Source organism: Urocitellus parryii, chromosome 9 (assembly GCF_045843805.1).
Source record: "Urocitellus parryii isolate mUroPar1 chromosome 9, mUroPar1.hap1, whole genome shotgun sequence".
Lineage (NCBI taxonomy): Eukaryota > Metazoa > Chordata > Mammalia > Rodentia > Sciuridae > Urocitellus > Urocitellus parryii.
In genome coordinates, this window is record NC_135539.1 from 113,753,333 (window position 1) to 113,778,839 (window position 25,507).

General features: G+C 38.5%; 1 protein-coding gene and 2 non-coding genes across 6 annotated transcripts in view; 1 reads left to right on the forward strand and 2 right to left on the reverse strand.

Moving 5' to 3' along the window:
* The window catches only part of Mdm4 (MDM4 regulator of p53), a 32,975-nt gene extending 18,423 nt beyond the window's left edge, over nt 1-14,552 (reverse strand). For all 4 annotated transcript variants that reach the window (XM_026397201.2, XM_026397206.2, XM_026397204.2 and 1 more), the window contains exons 1-5: nt 14,463-14,552; nt 5,193-5,303; nt 4,874-4,948; nt 2,372-2,505; nt 578-633 (exon numbers count right to left, since the gene is read on the reverse strand). In XM_026397201.2, coding sequence (XP_026252986.1) covers nt 578-633; nt 2,372-2,505; nt 4,874-4,948; nt 5,193-5,270 — 343 coding nt within the window. In that variant the 5' untranslated portion in view covers nt 5,271-5,303; nt 14,463-14,552. The remainder of the gene's footprint in view (nt 1-577; nt 634-2,371; nt 2,506-4,873; nt 4,949-5,192; nt 5,304-14,462) is intronic.
* Nucleotides 14,553-20,798: 6,246 nt separating this feature from the next.
* On the forward strand, nt 20,799-20,871 carry Trnak-uuu (transfer RNA lysine (anticodon UUU)). Its single transcript has one exon. It is a non-coding gene; the product is annotated as a tRNA-Lys (tRNA).
* Nucleotides 20,872-21,217: 346 nt separating this feature from the next.
* Trnak-uuu (transfer RNA lysine (anticodon UUU)) lies at nt 21,218-21,290 on the reverse strand. The gene has a single exon. It is a non-coding gene; the product is annotated as a tRNA-Lys (tRNA).
* Between the last annotated feature and the right edge of the window lie 4,217 nt (nt 21,291-25,507).

The window sequence follows — 25,507 nt, forward strand, 5'->3', positions numbered from 1 at the left end:
GAAATATGAGATGTATCAACCAAATGCAATGTGTGGACTTTGTTTGAATCCTGATTTGAACAAGCCAAATATAAAAGATAAGTGCTAGGGATATAGCTCAATGGTAGAGTGTTTGCCTAGCAGGGTTGTGAGGCTGTGGGTTTGATCCCTAGTGAAAATAAAATTAAATTTTTAAAACTGTAAAATTTTGAGATAATGGTGAAAATAAAACAATAACTAGCATATGAAATAGGATTATGGAATAATTATTAATTTTGTTGGGTATAATGATGGATGTATGTTTGAAGGAAAAATGTCCTTATCTGTTAGAGATTTTTAAGTTATGTCTAAATGTAGCACGCATGACAAAATGTTAATAACTGCCAAGTCTATGTAGGCATCTGCCTAATTCCCAGTATGTTTGAAATTTTTCACAGTGAAAAGTTAAATAATATAGTAATAACATTCTGTAAGACAGACAGTATCCCCAGTCATACAAAAGACTGCATTCCATTTCTATTTCCATCCTCTTGCTTTCCCATAATTTGCCCCTTTGAACTCAAAGCTGTAATATAGACTGAAGAAATATGTGACATACCTGTAGTAGCAGTGGTTAAAGTGACAAGATTCTTTCTTAGCATATCATAGAGAGGGCTGTAAAAGAGATAAAATAAAAAAATTAGTAACTCTAAATGCCACTGTTAAGATACTGGTCATGGGCTGGGACTGTGGCTCAGTGGCAGAGTGCTTGCGTTAATATATAAGGTAATGGGTTCAATCCTCAGCACCACATTAAAAATAAATAAATAAGTAAAGGTATTGTGTCCATCTAAAATTTAAAAAAAAAAAACCATTTCAGTGGTTTTCCATTATATAACACATGTATCTCTGATATGTCATCCCCCAACTTTCCCTATTAAGTATAGAGAAAGAATCCTTTTCCCAGAACTGTTTAAAAAAAAAAAAAAAAAATCACTCTTAAGGTCTGGGGTTGCAGCTATGGTTAGAGCACTTGCCTAGCAAGTGTCAGGCATTGGGTTTGAGCCTCAGCATCACATAAAAATAAAGGTATTGTGTTCATCTACAACTAAAAATATTTTAAATAAATAAATAAGCTATATTAAATGTTAAGATATAAATGTCCAGGTTCTTGTGACTACTTTGCCCCCATTAAAAAACTGATTAGGGCTGGGCACTCTGGCCCACACCTGTAATCCCAGCTACTCAGGAGGCTGAGGCAGGAAGATTCCAAGTTCAAAGCCAGCCTCGGCAATTTTGGCAAGAATGTAAGCAATTCAGTAAGACCCTGTTCTCTAAATTTGAAAAAAAGGGGGGGGCTGGGGATGTGGCTCAGTGGTTAAGTGCCCCTGGATTCAATCCCCACCCCAGTACCAAAAAACTGATTAGCTTTTGGTTTAAAAAAAATGATTAGTTTCCAGTTACAGGTGCGCATACCTGATGTCAAGGCAGGAGGATTACAAGACTAAGGCCAGCCTCAGCAACTTAGCAAAGCCCTAAGCAAGACCCTGTCTCGAAATAAAAAATTATAAAGACTGGGGATATAGGTTAGTGGTAAAGTGACCCTAGCTTAAAAGACAAAAACAAAACACAAACAAAAAACACTTGCTTACATTTTATGTCATTAGCTAACAGTTACCCAAGTTGGGATATTTCCTTCATTTTAATTGAGGGGTGAAGGTGGAGAAAAGTCTTACTAACTTAAGAAAATGAGCTAGAAGAAAGTAGTCTTTACTAAGCTACAAAGAAAAGTGAACAATGGTTTCTCAATGACTGACCAGCTTGACCTAATGCAATACTCCCCATGCAAGAGAAGAAAGTCACACAAAGATCATCTTATCTCTACTATGATTCTGCCTAGGCTCACCATCAACCTCAAATTGTCCTGCAATTCTACATTTTTTTGATCTGCTCCTATTTTTCATCTTTGATCTTTCCTCCTATTTCTAATAATTACTTCACAAAATCCTAAACTAGCTACATCAAACTATCTCCTACCTGCATGATATCCAATCTGAAGTTCTCCTTCAACTATCCCCTCTGACTGTGCTTAGTTCTCAGCTTAAATTTCACTTCCTCAGGGAAACACTAATATTCTAAAATTCCACCCACTCCTAACTTTATGTACTTGTTTTCTGTAGCGTATCTATAATGCAATTTTACCACATATTAGTGTGATTATTTGATTAAAATGGGAAAGACCATTATTCTTAAAGCTCTAAAAATCAAGACTGTGTTGCTCACTAGTATATTCCCAGTGCCTAGCAAACGTATGCCAACCCCTAAATATCTGTTGAGTAAACGAATTAATCATCAATAACCCAAGAAGATTAATAAGCACTCAAAAAGATACACAATCCCTAACTCTTTCTACCTTGGATCTTTCACGGAGAAGCTCTGACGTCCCAGTAGTTCTCCCAAAAGATCTCCACCACAATAAACCATATGCTGCTCCTGTTGATCATAAAGCTGCTTCACCATTATATACTGGCCTAGATAGTGCATTACCTGCGTGGGAATAAAATAACATGAAAGAATCTGCTGGACTACTACCTAAAACAAAAATTATAAAAAGTAGATAAGGAAGTATGCTAGAGAAAGAGAACACGTTTATAAGATTGTCAGTGCTTGTACACTGGCAATATAAAAGGGGTCCTACAACAGGATAGTTGTTCCCAAGTACTAAGTACATCCACTCATTATCTTTCTGGCCATCAACAGACTCAGACTTTTTAGCACAGAAATGTGCTCATCCAGGGCTGGGGATGTGGCTCAAGCAGAGCGCGCTCGCCTGGCATGCATGCGTGCGGTGCTGGGTTCAATCCTCAGCACCACAAACAAATAAAGATGTTGTGTCTGCCGACAACTAAAAAATAAATATTAAACTCTCTCTCTTAAAAAAAAAAAAAAGAGAATACACTAGGATTTGTATTCTTTAAAAAAAAAAAAAGTGCTCATCCAACAATGATAAAAGTGATGAATCTACTTAATATCCCCTCAAAAATGTTCTCACTAGTTCAAATGAAAATGTCTGTTCTATTATTAAAAGCAATAAGCTTTAAATCTGCCTGGACCATAAAAATATTTCCTAAATCTCAGGGGCATATAAACAACTAGGCTTCTGCTAAGTTCACTTTTTTCTTTCTGGCACATCTAACAGTGTTTAAGAAGCTAATAAGCAATGTATCTGCACAAAATAGAATCTAGGTATTTAACAAATAAATACTTAATAAGCAATGTATCTGCACAAAATAGAATCTAGGTATTTAACAAATAAATACTTATGTCTATCTGAGATTTTTTTCCCCCACAGAATTCACAAAATGGAAAAGAACAAGTTCATGAGTCAAAACCTGAACATTAAAATGCAGATGAAGCATTTCCTATAACTTTTATTATGTCATCCAGGTTGGAACATTTTGTCAATGGACCTGTCTGCATTTTAGGATAAAACTAATGAAACGTATTGAAAATAAATGTTTTCTAAAGGTAGCAGACTTGAAAAAAAAATTTTTTAACTTAATAATTGGTTGTCATAGATCACAAACTAAAAAAATCTTTTATTTCTTATTTTTTTTTTTTATGTGATGTTGGGGATTGAACCCAGGGCCTTGTGCATGCGAGGCAAGCACTCTACCAACTGAACTATATCCCCAGCCCAGCTATCTTTAGATTCCAATTTCTTAGGAATTATTAAATATCTGTATAGAACTTTTCTAACATAATCCTTACTATATTGAAGCAATGATGCTCCTAATAACATCCCCAAATACAAATTAATGGATTAACTGAAATCTCATATCTAATCTATTATGGGAAAATAAGATGGAGCAAAGCACCTACTTGAAGAAACAGGAGGAAGTTCTTTATATCCATCCAACTTTCTGAAAAAATCAACTAACCTAAGTATATAAACAGGATCTCCTAAAACACTACTCTGAATTTATATATAACACTCTCATTAAATCATCTGCCTCAACATACACATTGAGAAACATGATTTAATAATTAAAAAATCAGAGAATTCCCCTTTAGGATCAAGATAGGGTCATGGTTCATAAAAGCTTATCATATAAACATAGGCAAATCTGCTTCACAAATAAAGAAGATGGCATAATTCAGCATAACAACTTTAATGATATAAAAAAAATTCAGACTTTAGTAACAGGAGTCTTACATATAAGGATTCTAAACAAACATACAAATTCACATATTATATAAAGATATGAAATGCCTCCAGATTCATTTCTTTGAGAGGCATATTATTGCTCAGGAGCACAGCATTACTAACAGATACGGAGTTTTTCAAGGAAAAAAAAAAACACACTTCATAATTTTATTTCCTCTCTTTAGGAAAAGTCAGATATCTACCCTTCTAAATGCAAACAGTTCCAACAGAATAACATTTTAATATTGGGTCTTTTCCACTTAAGGAATTCAATTTGTCTTTGTTTCTTTAAAATAAAAAAAAAAAAACAACTTCAGAAGCTAAATAAGTTATTTAAATGCATAAATGTTTAAAATAACTCAGTTCTCAGAAGAGTATCTGACACATTCATAATGAAACACTACTATAAATTCCTGCTTAGCAGCATATCTTGTAAATCATAGTGTCATTTTCTTAAATCTATACATGTTTTGCTTATTAACTCTGAGATCAATGAATTCATGGTTAATCAATATATTTAAAAGATACTTCAAAATGAATTCTAAAGAAAATATGAAGTTCAACTTAACAGTTTTAAAGACAAAACAGCAAAAATCACCTCCCTCTGGTACCTCAGAGTAGAACTCTCTTTCTTTGATTTCAGAACTATTTACTGGATGCTCCTATTCAACTGTTCTTAAAAACTGAGAATTTTCATTGATGTCTTACCTCTTTAACAGTGAACATTTCACCTTCTGCACCTGCTGCCTGCAAAATCTTCAAAAGTGGCAATTTTGGTCGTACCTGATGTAAACATGAAATAAATTTGCTATTTACATTTCAATTATATTGGTCTCAAATCCTATGGAACAAGCAAATTTCTTTAAATACTTTCTTTTTTTAAACAAACTCTGGAAGACACTTATCACTTAATAATGTATAATCTGCTCTGTATAAATCCTAATCAGTGAATGCAACTATGTTTATGTTCTTCAATTCAATTTCCTAAAAATTTAAAGAAAAACAGGAATGCCCAATAATGACTCACCTTATTGACTCGTTCTGGAGAGATCCTGCAAGCACTATCAGATGTTGAACACTGGGCAGAGGTGGAATATGATGTCATTTTGACTGAAGAAACTGCAGTCTGTTGATAAAACTAAAAGGAAATGTATATATAGAAAACTGTGTCTTTAGCACTAAAAAAAAAAAAGTCAAAGTAAATAAAGACACATGTAGGGCTGGGGTTGTGGCTCAGAGGTAGAGTACTTGCCTAGTATGCCTGAGGCACTGTGTTCGATCCTCAGCACGACATAAAAAATAAAAATAATAATAATAATAAAATATTGTGTCCACCTATAACTAAAAAATATTTTTTAAAAAGACACATGTAATGCAGATATCTATCAGAGCATTCTACATGAATGTAATTTACTCATGCTGAGGTTCTCCGTATCTTCCAATCTTTTTCTAGTTCAGATCCTGCAAAAACTTAAAAAGTTTAACTGAGACTAAAAACCATCTATTTCTTCAGGTGAAGCATGAAAAAGAAACAGGTTTGGGCATGCTCCAACCTCCATACTGATGTAAATGAGTAAACTGTTTTAGCTGAAAGTCATTTACAATTATTACTTCCTCAAAGGATATCAAGTTCCTTTCTCCTGGTGATGTGAAGACCCTCTCTGGAAGACAGATGTAAAGCTGGAGAATTGCCAAGATAAGATTCCAAGCATTTCAAGGAAAATCTCAGCAACATGTTGGAACATGTCTCATTGAATAAAGTGAGAGTCAACATTTTCAGTATCAGCTTCTGAGGGCTGAGGATATAGCTCAGTTAGTGTTGTGCTTGCCTCCATGCACAAAACCCTGGGTTTGATCCCCAGCACACTACAAAAAAAAAAAAAAAAAAAAAGCTTCTGAATGCACCAAAACTAAAAGGAGCACTGCCACTAGACACTTAAAAATGGGTTAAACTGGGCTGGGGTTGTGGCTCAGTGGTAGGGCACTTGCCTACCACGTGTGAGGCACTGGGTTCGATTCTCAGCACCGATATAAAAAAAGTTCACTGGCAACTAAAAGAAAAAAAAACTAAAAATGAGTTAAACCAAGATGGACATATATCATCAGAGAAAAATGCAGCATGAATTGAAAGAAAATTTAAAATTGTTCACTCTCCACTTCTTTAAAAAAAACTATACAGAAGGAAAATAAATATTTAAATTAACTGCTTGAGTTTACCTTCAGGTTTTTAAAAATAGATGGAACTCAATTAGTGAAATTTGTGACTTACAAGTCACATGGGGAAAAGGGTGAAAGGAACTTAGAAAAACAAACAAATGCACTGGCTGAAGCTAACAGAATCCCTTATTCTTCAGAGAAAGCTAAACTATAACAAAGTAATTCCTCTCTGCCCCATTAGCTTTCCTTGTTATAAAAGGGAGTCAAACAGGATATAAACACAACTTAAATCCTTAAATCTTTTAAAACTGGCTTAATTTGTACTTCAAACCCTACAATATAAAAATCACTTGATCTCCTCAAACCTGCCAGTTCTGCAGTCTTCCCCCTCTCAGTAAATGGCTATTCCAGCCTTCCAGTTATTCAGGTCAATAACTCATGAAGCCATCCTTGACTCCTCTTTCACTCCACACCCAGTCCATAAATAAATTCTTAAGCTGCGTCTTCAGATTATGTCCAAAATCTAATCACTTCTCACTACTTGTTATTACTACATTAATATAACCCAAGTGGTAGTGCGCTCGCCTGGCATGCGTGTGGCCCGGGTTCGATCCTCAGCACCACATACAGACAGAGATGTTGTGTCTGCCGAACTAAAAAATAAATATTAAAAAATTCTTTAAAAAAAAATAACCCAACTCTCTCTTAATTGCATCAGGAGAGAATACATGAATAACAAACTCAAGTTTCTCATATACTCTTGTTGGGAGCCATTCTCACACGTGATCGGGTGCCTCCCGTTGAGGGTCTGAGGCACTTTGGCAAATGTCGAAGTTTTTCCCGTCCCTCTCCTGATGAGAGAACCCATCCTTGTGGGGGTGTGCCTGACCACTGACCCCGGGGACCCAATCGCTGACCCTGACCTTGGAGTGCAGCCCCCCCTCAACCTTCATTGGATGGAATTCTCCCCTGAATCTCTGGTTCCCTAATAAAAGGCTCTCTCTCTCCTGCTAGCCCTGAGTAATCCTTGCTGCCCTGCTGGGCGGCTAGAGGAGCGAACCAGAGAGGGGAGCCGTCTCGGACCTAGCAATAGAATTAAGGTAATTGAGTCTTGTGTTTTTATTTCGATCTCGTCTAACTAACTTTATGCCTAGAACCTCATTAATGAAACCACTGCGCAGGCCGCGTGGTAGATACTCTCACTCAACAATCCACACAGACTTCTGTGACCTATGGTCACCAATTAAGAGCATTTGGGCCCACCAGTAACCAATCAATTCTGCAGCAGACCCAGCTGGGTATCCTCTAATTTTACCTGAAGATAGTGTCAGATGCTGTTACCGCTATTGACCGGTCCTTGCTCCCCCAATGTTGAAGAATAACACCAGAGAAGCATGCCGAGGCAAGGTCAGAGTAGAAATTAGAAGTTTATTAAAGGACAGCAGAAAAGACTGCCCCCGGAGGAAGAAGGGGACCCAAAAGATGGAAGTGCGGTTGTCTCTCCATTTTATAGTTTCTTTCAGTGATGGAATGTAGGTGGGAAGGCCTGAGGAGTGTGACACATGTCAGCATCTTCAAGTTTGCTGTTCATTAACAATTCTTTGGGATGGACTTTGGCCTTGGGCTTTTTCCTGGACTTCATTAACATTCCAGGAGAGTTGCTCAACTTTTCTGGAATTCATTCTCAACATGGCCTCCATTTAGATTTCACTTGATATTAGACTCGATTTACCTAACTACACTGACTACCTAATTTTAAATCTAGCTTCAATGCTACAGATTGAATGCTCAATCCCAGACTGCGCCCCAATGCCAATGCTAATTGAAAGCTGCAGCTTGTTTTACCTGTGCTTCCAACTGAATGGCTACAAATCAGGATTCCCACAACCCCCTCCTCAGAACCAATTAATTTGTTATGGAAACCACATCTAATTTATTATAAAGGATATGGATGAGCACCAAATGGGAAGCACAGGGCAAGGTGTGTGGGAAGGAGTAAGAAAATTCCAAGACCTTTTCTGGGCAAACAACCCTCCAAAAACCTCAGCTATCAAAATTCTGTCCTTTTGGGCTTTTGTGTAGGTTTCATTACATAGACTGATTTGCATATCATAGGCATTAAGGGCCACTTAAGTTCAATTTAACCTTCAGCCTTTCTCCCCTCCCCCAAAGACAGGAGGGTAGGGCTGAAAGTCCCAACCGTAATCCTACCTTGGATTTTCTGGTGACCAGCCCCCATCTCATAGCTACCTAGGGGCTGCCAGTCACCAGTCAACTCATTAGCATACAAAAGGCATTTATCACTTTGGAGATTCCAAGTACTCCTGAAACTGCATGCCAGGAAACTCAGGTTAAATTTTTTTAAAATGTACACACACATACAACACATGCACATGCGCATAATATCACTCCTCTTTAAAGTTTTCTGGCTTCCCCTGTCCTTTAGTTCCTATCCTTTTGTCTTCACTTAAGCGTCAGTCTGTCCATCAGTCTGTCCCTGAGGTCTCCCAGTGACCAACCATTTTTAATAAGTGCAACTCCCAACCCCCTGTATTACTGTCTCCTTTCCTGCTTTATTTTTCTCCACCATCCTTATTACAAACTATATACTATACATATTAATATATAATGTAGAACATAAACTCTAAGTGGGCAGAAATTTATATCTATTTGCTCATTAATATATGTACTGGATCCTTTAATACAGCTGGCAGAGTTTACAAGACCTCATAGCCTGAGGGTTTTGTTTTTTTTTTTTTTTAATGGGATTTTGCACCCAAAGGCACTTAACCACTGAGCAACATTCACAGCCCTTTTTGAGGCAGGGCCTTGCTGAGTTGTTGAGGCTGATTCTTAACTCAGGATCTTCCTGCCTCAGTCTCCAGAGTTGCTGGGATTTACAGGCATTATGTGCCATCATGCCTGGCACATGATCATACTTCATGTCCTATTTAAATAAATGTGCTTGGCTATAAAATTCTAGGTGGCTTCAATACTCTGAAAACTCTTTCTTGCATCTAGTGATATTGAAGGAAATTTTTATTTGCTCCCCTGTAATCGATCTGTTCTGAGATCCTAGTATTTTCCTTTTGCTTTGATCTTCTTAATTTGACTATTAAGCTAGAACTAGGACTATTAAGCTAGGACTTAATTTGACTCACCTAGGAATGAGTTTTCCTGATTTCTCACCTTTAGCATTTTAGAGAATCTCAAGCAGAGGTCTTTATAACTGTGAAGGAGAATTACTCCATTATTTCTTCAAGCATTTCCTCCTTTTTATTTCTCTAAAACTTCTATTAAATAGATGCATCTCTACATTTACTCTACTTTTCTTCTTGCTTTTTCTGTGTCTTTTTCCTTATTGTAAAAGATTTTCTTAATGTCTCAGTTGTATCCATTCTGTTATGCTCCCCATGTATAATATAACCATTGTATTCTTCATGCCTATTATTTGTTTGGTTCTCCCAGCCCCTGTGAATTCTTATTTCAAATTGTTAACATCTCCCTTCATTTCTTCTAGGATGATGATCAGTAGCTAACTTTAAATTGTTGGTCAATCTGTCCTCACGTTTCTGTTCCAATTAAGCCTATATAGTTTCGATTAAAGTATTTGTGTCCTTCAACTGTATTTTTCAGGGGAGATCTGATCAGGTACTCTAACAAGTGAAGCAAATGGGGGAAATCCAGACCCCAGCCCATCAGCCCCTGTAAGCTGGAGAAAGAAATGAAGGCTCCAGTAGAAAGCTCCACTCCAAACCAGAATCTACAAAATCACTCCTCAGTTCAGGGTTTCACTCTTTGTTCCCCAAGGACAGAAACATGATGATAGAGATTTACCAAGACCTAAGGATAAGGGACAGAGACTGCCTAAAGTCTTTGTCACCACCTGACTCCCAGTTTGTTTTTCTCAACTCCTCACAAGCATGGGTACCAAGCATGGTACTTGAGGGGAAGTGAACTAGGAATCTCTGCCACAGGTGTGGAAAAAGGTAACTCCAAGGTAACACCGCAGGAAAGAAATAGGAGCAGTTTTCCAACAGTTCCTTTTCCCTACAGTTGTATTCTTACACAGCCATGCCTGACACTTATTTCAAGACGGTCCTCTCTTGTCCCATCGGTTCAAAAAGATCCCCATCACCCATTACTTCTCACAATATTTTCCTTTTATAGTTCTTCCAGGCACGACTTTGGGGAAGGGAGCCAGCAGTCACGCTAGTTCAGCATAGAGATGGGAACAGAAAATGACTTCTTGGCAGTTTTGAAGAATTTAAACCACAGTGAGGGTTTCTTACATTAACACCTGGTAGAAAGTGTTGTCCCATTAAAAAGATAATGAATAGAAGAACCTTTTTGAGGAAGTGTTTCTGAGAAAATGCAAAAATAAGAGTAGCTCTTAAAAACTGTCCTTTTGTAAAAGAAACATCTAGAAAGGAAATCTACAATCAGTAAAGAATCTGTATCAGGAAAAGGGCTGATGAGACTTTTATTACCCAAGAGACTTTATCTGCATAATAAGACAACCTTTATTCACCATACAATTCCTTCCCTCATTCTCCCATAACGCATGTGGCCATCAACCCTAGAACCCTCAAAACCCAATGCCTTCTGTAGCTCAGGAGGATATACAAGTTTCAATATTTGACCTTTTTTCCAGTCTTTATTTTGTGAGAATTTGTAGGTACATGACTATGTTTTTCTTTTTTCTCTTATTAATGTCTTATGTTAACTCACAGCCCAACGAATCTAGAAAGGCAAACCATTTTTCACAACTTATAAGAGGTACTCCCATATACAGAAACTCGTTCCCCTCACAGGGTATGTGTACACAAGCTTTGTCTCTTTTTTTTTTTTTTTTTTTGGTACCAGCGATTGAAGCCAGGGACACTTACCACTGAGCCTAGCCCTCTTTTTAAAATTTTATTTAGAGACAGGGTCTCACTAAATTTCTGAGGCTGACTTTGAACTCAAGATCCTCCTGCCTCAGCCTCCAAAGCTGCTGGATATACAAGTTTGCATTACTGTACCTGACTACAAGCTTTCTTTACAGGTTTTCGACTAATTTTCCATTCCATCTTGGTATTCTCCAAGTCTCCACTTCCACCACTCAACACCCACCATTATGAATGGCAAACTCAATTTGCCTCCTTTACCACTCACCTCTCAAGAGTTTTTAGCACTGAGTTTTCAAACTGTTAAGTTGTACCCCAATAGGCCTAAACACTCCCTCAGAATTAATGAATAGAAAATAAAACAATGCTTAACAAAATTATATTTTATACCATGGAAACCATTTCTGTTACTCCAAGTAGCTAACACTTACTGAACATGCTTGGGAATCTGAGGCAGGAAGATCCAAGTTCCAGGCTAGCCTGGGCATAGTAATAAGATCCTGTCTCAAAATAAAAATCAAAAAAAAAGAAACAAACAAATAATAGCAGCATGAAATGTGGACTAGAGATGTAGCTAAGTGGTTAAGGGCCCTTGGGTTCAAGCCCCAATACCAAAAAAGAAAGAAAGCATGCAGGGCCCAGTAGCACACACCTATAATCCAAGCAACTCAAGAGGCTGAGGCAGGAAAATTGCAAATTTGAGGCCAACTTCAGCAATTTAGCAAGGTCCTTGCAACTTAGCAAGATCCCATCTCAAAACAAAAAAAATTAAAAGGGCTGGTGTTGTGGCTCCATGGTCAAGTGCTCCTCCATCCCCAGTATCCAAAAAATAATAAATAAAGTAGTTGGTTTTTGTTTTGTTTTTGTGGTACCAGGAGCACTTTAATGCTGAATTACATCCCCAGTCATTTTTGGGTTTTTTTTGAGACATGGTCTTGCTAAGTTGTTCAGGCTGCCCTCAAACTTGTGGTGCTCCTGCCTCAGACACCCAAGTAGCTAAGAGTACAAGCATGCACCAGCATGACTGCCTGAAAAATGAATATAAAAAGGGGTGGAGGTGTAACTAATGATAAAGCATCCCTGGCATCCCTGGGTTCAATTCATAGTACTACCACGTTCTATATTAAGCACTTTCGGATCATGCATTCTTTAAAGCACTTTTCATATAATAACACATTTAATCCTTATGGAGATCCCAAAAGGTAGACAGTATTGCCTCAATGGCAGAAAGAGAACTGAAGCAAAGAGAGAGAAAACATGCCCAAATCATGGAGTACACGTACTATGGCTGCAGAAGCCACAACTATTCCTATTACTCCCCCCATGTGTAATAGGACACAAAATTTATTTTTCACTGGGGGGTCATGACTAAAATTTGAAAGCCTTAGTACTTGACTTTTCTTTTCTCCAAGACTCAAAAATTTTTATTCATTCTTCTACCCAGGTCAAAAGTCATTTCCTTAGTCAACAGTTTTTCTGAATCCCAAGGGAAGCTAATGATGCCAAAGCACCGCTATTAAAATACTTACTTGGGGGTGAGGGTAGCTCAGTGGGAGAGCATGTGCAAAACCTTGTGTTCAACAGGAGCGCACACACACAAAAAAAGAACCCCACATATTTTTATCTTTTCATCTGTGTCCCTACTAGACTGAAATCCCAGAAAGCTGAACAGTTAGTTTTATTCATCTCAGAGATGATAAAAGGGTGGTTCCCACCCTATATTCAGTCCAAGAGACTCCTATATACCTCATTTTCAAATCTCTACCTTTAAAGACAACTATGATTTTAAGAGTAAAATAAAAACTTATCAGCAGCAGAACTAACTGTTCTATAACTTCCTTAAAGCTGTGGGAGCCAGGTGCTCGCCTGTAATCCCAGCAGATCAGGAGGCTGAGGCAGAAGGACTGCATGTTCAAAACCAGCCTCAGAAAAAGCAAGGCACTAAGCAACTTAGTTAGACCCAATCTCTAAATAAAATTCAAAACAGGGTTATCGATGTAGCTCAGTGGTTCAGTGCCCCTGAGTTCAATCCCCAATACGGGGGGGGGGGGGGGGAGCTGTGGGACCTATATTAAACACCAGTTTTCAACTTTTTCAACTGGCATATGAGAATGAAAACAATTTTTTCCTTTAAAATTTTTTTTCTTTAAAAAAAGAAACTACTACTAGACGTTTAAAACGTGAAATGTGTCCCTACAGTATACTCCAGCACAATTTGCAAAACAAACAAGCCGCCAGGAAATAACGTAAAAATACATCCATAGGGATCTGGTTACAGATATTTGTTGTACAACACTATAGCACAATACTATACAAGTCTTTAAAAGAAAGAATTGTATGTATTTATAGAAAGCAGCCCATGATATAATCTGAAAAACTGAGTGGAAAAATACATACAAAGGGGTGCCCTTATGATTTAAAAATGTGACTTGGGGTACAATCAGAAAGGATAAACATCCAGCAGTTAACATTAGCTAGCCGGAAGAGCTGGGTTAGGAATGTTGGACTACTACCTTTACACCCTTGTGTATTTTGCACTTTTAAGACTTGTGATCCCGACCAGTACCGTGAAGCAAAATATTGTGAAATAAATACTTTTAAACTAAAATACGTTTTCATATTAGGAAATGATGTGTCTTAATACCTAAAGACTCCAAATATCTTTGACTCATAATTGTTCTGCGTGCCAACGTCCTAAGGCCAAGAGAAGCCCATTTTTAAACTTCAGCAAGTACGACCACCATCGAGGTGCACTGATTAAAATACATACCCTGGAGCCCCATCCCAGGATAAAGTTTCCGTAAGTCTGGGTGTGGCCCCCAAACGGGCATTTTTCAAATAAGCATTCAAATGAGGCAGACAATTGGCAGTCTAAAATGATTAAAGCTCAGGTCACGCCAATATCATCCTTCCCGGCTCTCCTCCAAAGTGCCTCGGTACTCCTCAGATCCTGCGCCGAGTTAAGCATCTTCAACTGTCTTCAACTAGACTACTTCGATTTTAAGTTTCGGCTGGCCTCCCTCCGCCTCCATTTTCTCTTCCGCGGGAGCGCGTTTCACAGCCCTTCCCCCACCAGCCTTCCTTCCGCCCGGCGCGACCGTTCAGCGCCGCCACCCACGCCTCAAGTTCCTCCAGCCCGCTCCCGCGCTCCGAGGCCCGCACAACAGCGGCCCGACTGAGGCCAGCTCCCCCCTCTCCACCTCCCCCTCCGGTCCTCCCGACACCCCGCATACAAAACCCAAGATCCACACCTTATGGTCGCTCCATGAGTCGCTCCCCCTCGGAGCCCGGGGGGGAGGAGTGGCAGTCACAGGTCCTAAGCCCTCGGCAGCATTTTTGAAATGGCGAGGAATGAGGGCGCAACTTCCGGCCTCCTAAACCTCCCCATCTCCTACGAGAACTTCCGGCGAGGCCTCCGGAAACCATAGATGGGGCAACTGGAGGACTACGAGAGCTAGAAAGGCTGGGCTCTCTACCATAGAGTAGATCCTGGTCCGGGGAGAGTCTCGCACCTGGGCGACTGGAAGTTGAGGTTTCGAGAGAAAACATTTGGGGGAAGTCGTAGGGTCTTGTGATAGTCACAGAAGTAGCCTAGGAGATCACGAAACAGGGAAGGGAGAAAGTTTAAAACAAAATCAGAGGAGGCCTTCAGCTCGTCGGAAAAATTACGTATGCTTCCTTGCCACTGTTCCTTAATGTAATTTATTCGTTGTTATGCCCCTGGGGTGGCCGGAGAGCGAAAACGGAGCATCAAGCGTTGTCACTAATTGGGAGAGATTAGATTGGTATATTCACAAATAACTGCTAATTATGTGACAAATACTAAAAGAGAGGTGCCAAGAATAGTGAGAGGGAGCTTGCTTGGATCACACAGCCAGGCCATCTGGTCTGATCTCTCACAAAGCCACAAAAGCGTCTTCAGCAAGGCAGCAGGCAAGCTGCCTTCAACTTCTGTCGCGTCCAGGAAGAGGGCATTACTCCTCACTATCTAATTTCATTTCTTTTCTTTTCCTTCTTTTTTTTTCTCCCCCCCCCCCGTTCTTTGTACTGGGGATTGAACCTAAGGGTGCTTTACAGCAGGACCACATCCTTAGCCCTTTTTTATTTTTTGAGACAGGGTCTTGCTAAATTGAGAAGGCTGCCCTCGAATTTGTGATCCTGCCTCCTCAGCCTCCGGAGTTGGAATTGCTAGGATTACAGGCGTGGGCCCGGCTCTCATTTTACTTATTTCAGGATGATCCTGAGATTTGCAGGATATTCTGAACTGTAATATTTTGCCTGGCAATTTCTTTTGGTTTTAACGCAGTCCTTTGGAGAACAGATTAAGGCTTCATTGCTTCCCAGGATGAATACTGCTCAGTTATTTGAAGACAGCTACCAATTCTCATCTCCAACCCTCTCCCTGATTTCTCTGCAGGATAAAGCCCCCTTGGTTTTTATTTTTTTTTTTTTTTTAACTTTGCTTGGAGTCTCCTGACCACACTGATCGCTCTCTTCTGTTTAAACATGGCTCCTTAGATACCCATGCAAAAGAAAATTAGGCAATAACCTTCCTTAATTTGCAAGTTGCCCCTTGCTCTACTTCTAGCATAACTTCCCGCGTGGCTGGAAGATCTAGAAGCTGAAGAATAATTCCTTTCTCACGGTTGTTTACAGCTAACTCAAAGGGAGCAACCTCTCAAAAAAAGGAGGGGAGGGCTTTTTGGGGTGAACCACTGTCAATCTCACCCCCCATCCCCTTTGTTTAACTTCCAAACAGGAATTTGTTTTGTATCTTTCAAATAGCATTTGGTTAGCTTAGGTCCCTTCCTACTGTCTCCCAGAGACAGTAAAAAGAATATAAATATAAAAATAATAAAGGCTTGATAAATATTTATGGAATCTTAAAGAGTAGAACTTTTAGCTGAGCGTGTGGCAGTGCAGGCCTGTGATCCAAGGGTTCAAAGCCATTGAGAGGCCCTGAGCAACTCAGTGAGACCCTGCCTCTAAATAAAATACAAAAAAAAAAAAAAAAAGGGCTGGGGATGTGGCTCAGTGGTCAAGTGCCCCTGAGTTCAATCCCTGGTTGTCTTGTCTCTTCCCCACCCCACCCCCCAAAAAAGAATAGAAAATTTTCCATCATGATTGACACTGATTTTTGATTAATCATTCATCTTCCAGTAGTATTGGGTTTTTTTTCCCTCCTTTGACACTGAAAATTGATCCCAGAAAGCTTTACTACTGAGCTACAGTCCAAACCATTTTTCCCCCAGTCCTTTATATTTTTTTAATATGAGAAGTTCTCACTTAATTGCTGAAAATTTTGCTAAGTTCCTGAGGCTGGCCTTCAATTTGTAATCCTCCTGTTTTGTCTCCCTAGTCTGGGATTACAAGTGTGCACCATCACACCCAGCTTGCAAATTACATTTTTGCTCATTATTGTGAAGTTTGGTGATATTAAATTGTGTATGTTGTCCAGGCTGTCATGAACTTTTATCCTCAAGTGATCCTTCTGCCTCAGCCTCAGTTGCTAGGACTACAGGCATGTGCCATTATAGCCTGGTTACATCACATTTTTTTACTCATTTTCTCTTTTTATGATATTTAAGGGCTGGGGATATATTTAGTGGTGGAGTGCTGACCTTGCATATGGTGTGATCATATCCCCTAGATGTGATCCCCAGCACTGAAGAAAAAGAAGAGAAAGAGGAAGAAGAGGAGAAGGAGGAGAACAAGAAGAATTATTTAAGTGTTTTCAATTTTCTGTTACAAACAATCCTGCTGTTGACACTCTTAACTTGTCTCCATGCGAACAATACAGAGAATTATTGACTGTATATATATATATATATATATATATATATATATATATATATATATATTGTTCACTCTATTATGCCAATGTCTTCTCCAAAGTAATTATAAAAGTATACACTTCTAGCAGAAGTGTTAAGAATTCTGTTGCTCCACATCTTTGCATTTTCACATCAGCATTTTCAGATTATTTAAAAAAAAGCATGATAGATATGAAATGGTTTCTCGTATGAAATAATTTCCCATAGTGGTTTATTTTATATGTTCATGATTAATATAATGAGTATTTTTTCCATAATTATTGACTTAAGTTTCCTCATCTATGAATTGCCTAAATATTTTGTCCATTTCTCTATCAGATTGTCTTTTTCTTATTATATAATCTGGATACTAGTCCTTCTTGGTGATAGGTATTACAAATAACATCTTCACATCTGTAGCTTGTTTTTACTATTTTTTTTTTTTGAGAGAGTGAAAGAGAGAGAGAGAGAGCGAGAATTTTTTTCAATATTTATTTTTTATTTTTCGGCGGACACAATATCTTTGTTTGTATGTGGTGCTGAGGGTCTAACCCAGGCCGCACGCATGCCAGGCGAGCACGCTACCGCTTGAGCCACATCCCCAGCCCTTGTCTTTACTATTTAATGTTGTCTTTTGATGAACGGAAATTTCTAATGAAGTAAAATGTATTAGTAATTTTCTTTGTTTTGTAAATTTTAGATATATTTTTAAAGTGACTCTTCCCTGTCTGGGTCATGTATTTTGTTCTAAAAGTTCCAAAGATATGCTTTTCCCATTTAAGTCATTAACTTATGTAGAATTGATTTTTGTGCATGTTGTAACATAGAATTCCAATTTTATTTTTCAATTTGAATATTAATATTATGGCTCTGTTACTGAATCTATAAACTGAACATAAGTCTGAAGCTCTTGAAATAATCATTTCTTCTTATTTAACATTATTATTGAAGATTTTGTAAAAGAACTATAATTCAAGTGGAGCCTTACCTTAACAAAACTAGTAGGAGCTGGATGCAGTGGTGCATGTCTGTAATCCCAGCAGTTTGGGAGGCTGAGACAGGAAGATCAGGAGTTCAACAGTACCCCAAGTTCAATTCCTGGTACCCAACCCCAAAAATAAATAAATAAAAATAAAAAAGGGTATGGGGTGTGGCTCAGTAGTTAAACACCCCTGGGTTCAATTTGTGGTAAAAATTTAAATACATAAAAACAATTAGGATTTCAAGAGGCAGAGGTGGGAGAAGGCATTTGAAGAAGAGACATGGCATTAAAAAATGGGGAGAGAGAGAAGGAGGGTTCAGAAGACACAGACTGAGAAGAGTCCACTTTGACGAATTGTTAGTTGTTGTGTATAAGATTGTGATGATATTGAATCACACTAATATAGTAGCCACTGGCCACAGGTGGCTTGAAATGTGGTGAGTGGGGTGTGCTGTAAATATAAAATATATACCATAAGATATGTTCGAGGGGGCTGGGGTTGTGGCTCAGAGGTAGAGTACTTGCCTTAGCATATATGAGGCACTGGGTTCAATCCTCAGCACCACATAAAGTAAAATAAAGACATTGTGACCACCTATAAGTAAAAAATAAATAATTAAAAATAAATAAATACCAGACTTCAAAAACTTAGAAAGGAAGAAAATTATGTGAAATATCTTGTTGATAATATTTTATATTGATTACATGTGTTGAATAAAACATTATTAAAATTAATTTCAGCTGTTTCTTTTTACATTTTAAAAGGTTACTGCTAGAACATTTCTAACTACAGTTGTGTTATACAGTTCTAGTAGATGGTGCTGGTATAGAATGTTAGCAAAATAGGCTGGGCCTATTTTATGGAAAACTTTGGATGCCTGAATATTCAAAAGTTACTGTAAGGAATAAATAAAAAATTTTTAAAAAGTTACTGTAAGGACTGCCATAAAAATGTAATGTGTTATTCAATATGTAGTAAGGAAGAATAAAAGGTTCTGAGCAAAGAAAAGCCAGTCTTATAATAGTCCTAATTTCATGGCTCAGTGTCCCATCTAAACACAGCCAGCTTTAGAAACCATTCTGCATTAGTTTTGAGTAGAATTTGCATATGATTTTTATAATAAAGAGTATTTAATATGGTAATCATTGTGATTTTTTTTAATATAGCATGAATGGAACAAATCTGATGTGTTCCCCTTTGAGTGGGAAACTTAAATATTAATGTGACAGATTTCTAATAGCACCTCACTAATTAAGGTATAAAGTTTTTCCTTTCGCCGGGAATTAATTTTGTCAGCTTTTATGATTACATCTGGCTCCACTCTAATCAAATATGTTAATCCTTTGTTGAAGGTGGACAGCTTCAAGGACTGGTAAAAGAGCAGAACCCATACAGCTTTGTTATTGTGACATCTTTGCCATTAAGTCTTTTTTTCTTAAAGGGCCATTAAATCTTGATGTGACCTCATATATACCTTTTTAATATATATTTTTAAGTTTACATGGACACAATAACTTTTTTTTTTAATTTTCATGTGGTGCTGAGGATGGAATCCAGTGCCTCACACATGTGAGGCAACCGCTCTACCACTGAGCTACAACCCCAGCCCCCCTGTATACTTATTAAATGTCAGACCAGTTATAAACAATTTATAAAACTATCTTATTTATTCTCATGATCATCCTATTGTCCCCAGACACAGAGAAGCAGTTAATTCAAGATTACACAATGGCAGTCAGGATTCAAACAGACACCCCCTACCTTCAAAACTCAAACTTTGTAGAAGCATTTATCCTTTTAGTTTTTGAGTGTGTGTGTATATATATGCACTCCTTTCTTGAAAAAAGAGAAAAACAAAAGCAAGCAATTACTATTCTAAACAATATTTTCAATTTCCCAAGTTGTTTTTGTCTATATTTTATATTAATGACTGCATCATAACATTCCATATTAAGGCTATACCATAATTGATATAGTTATTGATATACTTATTTATGTCATTTCCAATAAAAATGCTGTGATCAGATATCTCTCCTGTAGTCAGATGTTTTTTATGTCCCTGATTATTTCTTTGGGACAAATTCCTAAAAGTGGCTTTGCTAGACCAAAGCAGTCACTCCCCAATTAAAGATTGAATTGAGAGGAAGCATCAACGTCAGTTAACAAAGATCCTTTAGTGTCCCATACTCAACTCCTCTGTGAGTAATTCTCAACCAGCTCCTTAGCAGAGAGAGAGCTGTGCTCAAATTACAGACGGTAACACCAAGATCAGGGTAAGCCCTCCACCGCGTATTCAGCATTTCTGTTTCCGACTCCGTGGGGCTTCTACCCACAATGTTACCGCTGGTGCTCTCTCCTGGGGTTTGCGCCCCGAAAATTACGTGGACACCTTCAGGCGCCCTACAGGGCCACCTCACCATCCCTCCAACCCAATGGTTTCAGAACGGCAGGTTTGTATTCTTTCTCAGACTTTTTTCTTGTTGCTGCGGAGTTAGCGCCGATCCACCCTGTTATCAACCGTGAAGTAGGACCCCTGTCCCACAGCCCTTCAGAAGTAGGAGCTCATTTACATTGGATCGATGTCTGGGTGTTAGGCACGCACACATTTGCAATTCGGGATTAGCTGGTGTTGCTGGCGAAAGTCGCAGAATTTGGCCCTCTTGTTTTTCTTCTGCTTATAAGCTCGAATTTTAAAGTTGAAACCGTTTTGTGAAAAGCCGGAACAGGATTAGTTACAAAAGACTTCTTATTTTTATGTAAGATGGTGTAGAGGCGCCCTCTTTCTGCAAGAGCCCGGATAGCTCAGTCGGTAGAGCATCAGACTTTTAATCTGAGGGTCCAGGGTTCAAGTCCCTGTTCGGGCGCTTCAGTTTTTGGCTTGAAAACTGACCAATAAAAATTACATCTGAATTTATGAATGCGCTCATTACTTCGCATGCTTCTAATTCTTTTGTGGTGAGAACACGGGGGATTTCGTTTTAACCCTTTTTTTCCCTTCCTCAATTTGCAATCCGAAAAAATGTCTCTGCTCACAACATCGACATATGAAACCTCCATATCCTGTTCACAGTCACCTTTCTCTCTATCCACCCTAAGAACACTTTTTCCAAGCACATTCGGAAATCAATGAATCAATTCAATTTAAAATGGAGGCACGTTCGCGTCCGGCTGGGCTAACACAATTAGCCTGTTGGGAACAAAAACCACAGCCGCCCGAACAGGGACTTGAACCCTGGACCCTCAGATTAAAAGTCTGATGCTCTACCGACTGAGCTATCCGGGCGCTCTCCGTGCTACTTGTTCTTCTGTTTACTTGATATACAGGTAACAGATTATTTCTCTCCAGTGGATATAAAATGTATAATAAAATTTTTTTTTGCTTATTTATTTAAGGCATGTGTCTTCAAGATTTTTCTCATATTTCATGTTTGATAAATTTCCAACATCTAATAAATTCTCTAAAAGGAAATTAATGGTAGTCAATTACAAGAAAACAGCAAATAAAGTGAACGTTCCAACTTCAAAGACAGGATTGCGACCTCCTTTTATTACACTTTCTCTCTCTTCTATTACTCCCCTGTTAGAATCTCTTAATTTTACTTATGGAGCTAGATTACAGCATTTTTCCGATTGATGAAAAATAACACTTTCATTCACCCCACGATGCAGCTGTTAAATGAGCGTTCCTCAGTAGAAAAGAAGGAAAACCACGTTCAATCCATGAGCAGAGGAGTTAGTATCGTAGAAAAACAGACGTGACTGCAGAAAGGTGAGTCCAAACTTAGGTTGTAGGAAAGGGAGTTTCGAATTTTATTGTGAATTTTGATTGAGCTTTTCTTTCCTCCCTTTCAGGCAAGTTGCAGGTTTTAAGACAGGCTCACTGTGTGAATCATTCCAAAGTAGTATTTCTTCGTGTGCACCAGGGGGAGCAACATGAAGAATTAAGGATAAAACTCTCTGGATCAGCCTAGTTTTTCCTAAAATCAGTTCATCAGCACTGACGCATAGGGTGTGGAACACAAAATTGTGGAATTTCAAAGACTGATAAGGGAATTCATTTTTGTTTCTGGGAACTTGAAGCTTCTGAACACAATGGACAACAAAATAGCCCAGCCTCAGTGGAAGGAATTTTTCTTTCCTAGAATTGTCTGGTTCTTTTGGAACAAAGACCAACAAATTGTGTTCTTCTGAATAGGTCTTCAGGTTTCCACGTGTATAAAATCAGGGAAATTGATTAGATGACCTCTAAGAAACCTTTTAAGTCTAAAGTTTTACCTTTCTGTTTTTTTTTTTTTGTTGTTTTTTTTTTTTTCTGCTGTGAATAAGATCACAAGGAGCAAGCTCAGGTACCAGAAAGTAGAAATTTAATGCAAGAAATATTTTTAATGATCATTTATTATGTCTTAAGCTCTGTTATAGCTCTGGAGTGGGATATGAATAGGTCATGGACCCTGCTAACAGTCTAGAAAGAAAAGCAGACACAAAACTGAACAATTTTTAACATAAAGTAATAAATGCAGTAAAAATTCAAGATTTGAAATGGCAGGAGATGGAGATGAACAGAGGTTAGGGCTTATAAAATGTAAGGAAACTACATGATCAGCATCTGTCAAGAGTCTTAGAGAAGAAATTAGAGTGAACTAAATAATCACCTGCTGTGTTAGATAAGGGAAATCTTCTGGCTGTTTCTGCAAATGATGTGGGAATGAATTAAACCTCCATTTTTTTTTTTTTTTTTTTGGATGGGATTGTTTCTGAGGATGAACCCAGGGCCTTACACATGCTGGGTAAGCACTCCACCCCTGAGCTATATCCTCAGGTGTTTGTTTTATTTTATTTTGTTTTGAGGGGACAGGGTATTGCTAAATTGCCCAGGCTGGTTTCTCCTGCCCTCAGCCTCCTGAGTAGCTGAGATTCCAGGCATGTGCCAGGATATCAGACATCCACATTCTCAAGGAAGTGAAATGGTGTCTGTTCAGGCTTCCTTAGAGGGGCAGGAATAGATAAAGGGGACTTCAAAATTCTGTCATACTCAAAAGCCTTGTTCCATCATATTCTTTTTACTTCAAGATAATAAAGACATGTGTTAAAAATTAAATAGACTAATAATTATAATGCACCAATCAAAAGGAAAAAGGAAAAAGTTAAATAGACTAAATGGGATTGACTAATCAATACGTTGCTTATTGGCTACTTATTATTTCCATAGCTGAGAGTTACAGCCAGGCTTAGTGGAGAGGAAAACAGTAAAATCTGAAGGGAACATGGAGAATGCAAGGTATACTTAGGAAATGACAATCTGGCCAGAGCGCAGGGAGGTAGAGAGAGGTAAGGCCAAACTAGAGACCGGTGACCAGACTTTTAACAGGCTATGAAAAATAATTTTAACTATAGCAGTTGTGAGCTATTGAACTTGTTAACATTGAAAAGTCCCCCTGAGGTAGCATGAAATGAATGAGTTTCACCTATGATATATTAAAAACACCACCATTAAGTACCATCTTGTACCTTATTTAGAATCAAATCTTCCCCTTGTACTTCAAGCTTCTCACTTTACATAGATGTTGAACCTAATTTTCTCCACTAGAGGGCAGGCTAAACCCACAGATTCTACTTTTTTGTGTGGGGGGGGTTTGGCTTTGTAGGATTTTTGTTTGTTTGTTTGATTGTTTTGTTTTGTTGGTACTGGAGATTGAACCCAGAGGGCCTCTACCAATGAGCTAAATTCCAAACCCTTTTTATTTTGAGACAGGATCTTGCTAAATTGTCCAGGCTAGCCTTTAAATTGTGACCCTCCTGCCTCAGCCTCCTGAGTAGCTGAAATTATAGGCATGTGTCAGAATGTCTGGCATCACTGAAATCTTAAAACTTTCACGCTCTGTATCATGTGACTTAAATTATGTCTGAGTCACTGTGTTTCTTCCTGTGACCTAGCTCTAGGTCTTCAAATACCAAATATTTACTGAGACCGCTTTGAATCAGGCAATGAATTAGGCCCTGAGATTCACAGTAGATATTTTCTTGCCCTTTAAAAGCTGCTTCTAGTGTAGTTGCTCTTTTCTTCTGTTCCTAAAATACAACACCCTGTGATTAGTGATACAGCCCAAGCAGCCCTCAGGTATGTGTAGACAGTCTTCAGAGTCACAGTAGGGAAGTTTCCTAGAGAACTAGCTGGAGAATGTATTAGTTTGTTATTACTGCTGTAACACATTACCACAAATTTAATGGATTCAAACACAAACATTTATTACCTTACATTCTGTAGGTCAGAAGCCCACCATGGATCTCACTGGGTTTAAACACAGGCAGGAGAGCTGTGTTGCTTCTGTCGACTCCAGGGGAGAACTTGTTCCTCCTCTTCCTTGCCTTCTTCATCTAGTCCCATCCCTCAGCTCAGGAACTCCATCCCACAACTCAAAAGCCAGCTGTATTGCATTTTCCTAGCAATTCCGCCATATCACATCTCCCTCTGACTTCAGCTGGGAGAAATTCTCCACTTTTAAGGACAGAAGTGATTAAATAGTGCTCACCTACAAAATCCAGGATAATCTTTGGATCTCTGGATCCTTCACTTAATCCCATCTGCAAAAGCCTTTTCACTTTGTAAATAACACACTCACAGTTTCCAGGGATTGGGAAGTGGATGCTTCTTCCTTCAGGAGGGCCATTATTCCAACTACCATGTACAGAGGCAGCCCCTAAAGGAGGAGGCTAGAGGTGGGGACTGGGGATAGGAGACCCTTCCCACACAGGGGGGAAAAGCTTTGGTGAGAATATTGTGTGTTCTAGGAACTGCAAATTTGGTAAGGCCAAAGTATAAGTTTGTACTGGACAGAGAAGTTATTTATTCAAAACACCTCTGTTGAATACTATGTGGCTGGTCCTGTTCTGGGAATTCAGAGATGAAAAAGACAAAGTCCTTGTCCTCTGAAACGAGAATGAAAAGCCAGGACAAGTCCTGAAAGTCTTCAAGACTTTCTTCAGGAGTTTGAACTTTTAGAGTTCCAACAAACAATGCACTCATTCATGTGACACAATTTTATTGAGAACATGCTATGTGCTGGGCACTGTTATAGGTTCTGTGAATACAGAAGAGTAAAAACTAAAGTAAAAAAAAAAACCTAATCCCTTTATGCTAATTGATTTTAAACAAGGGAAGAAGTTTGTGCTGGATGAAAAAAAATGGAGAAGGAATAAGACTGTAGTCAAATCCCTTACTAGTCCTTCATCAAGATTCAGTTTTTCCTTAATTATACTTCCCTCTTGGGCATCTCCTCTTTTGTCAGGAGCCATTTTTTTTTTTTTTTTTGGAACCTAGGGGCACTTAACCCCTGAACCACATCCCCCACCGTTTTTATATTTTATTTAGAGACAGGGTCTTGCTGAGTTGCCTAGGGCCACACTATATTGCTAAGGGTGGCCTTGAGCATGTGATCTTCCTACCTCAGTCTCTCTGAGTCACTGGGATTACAGGCATGTGCCACCACGCCCTGCCCCTTT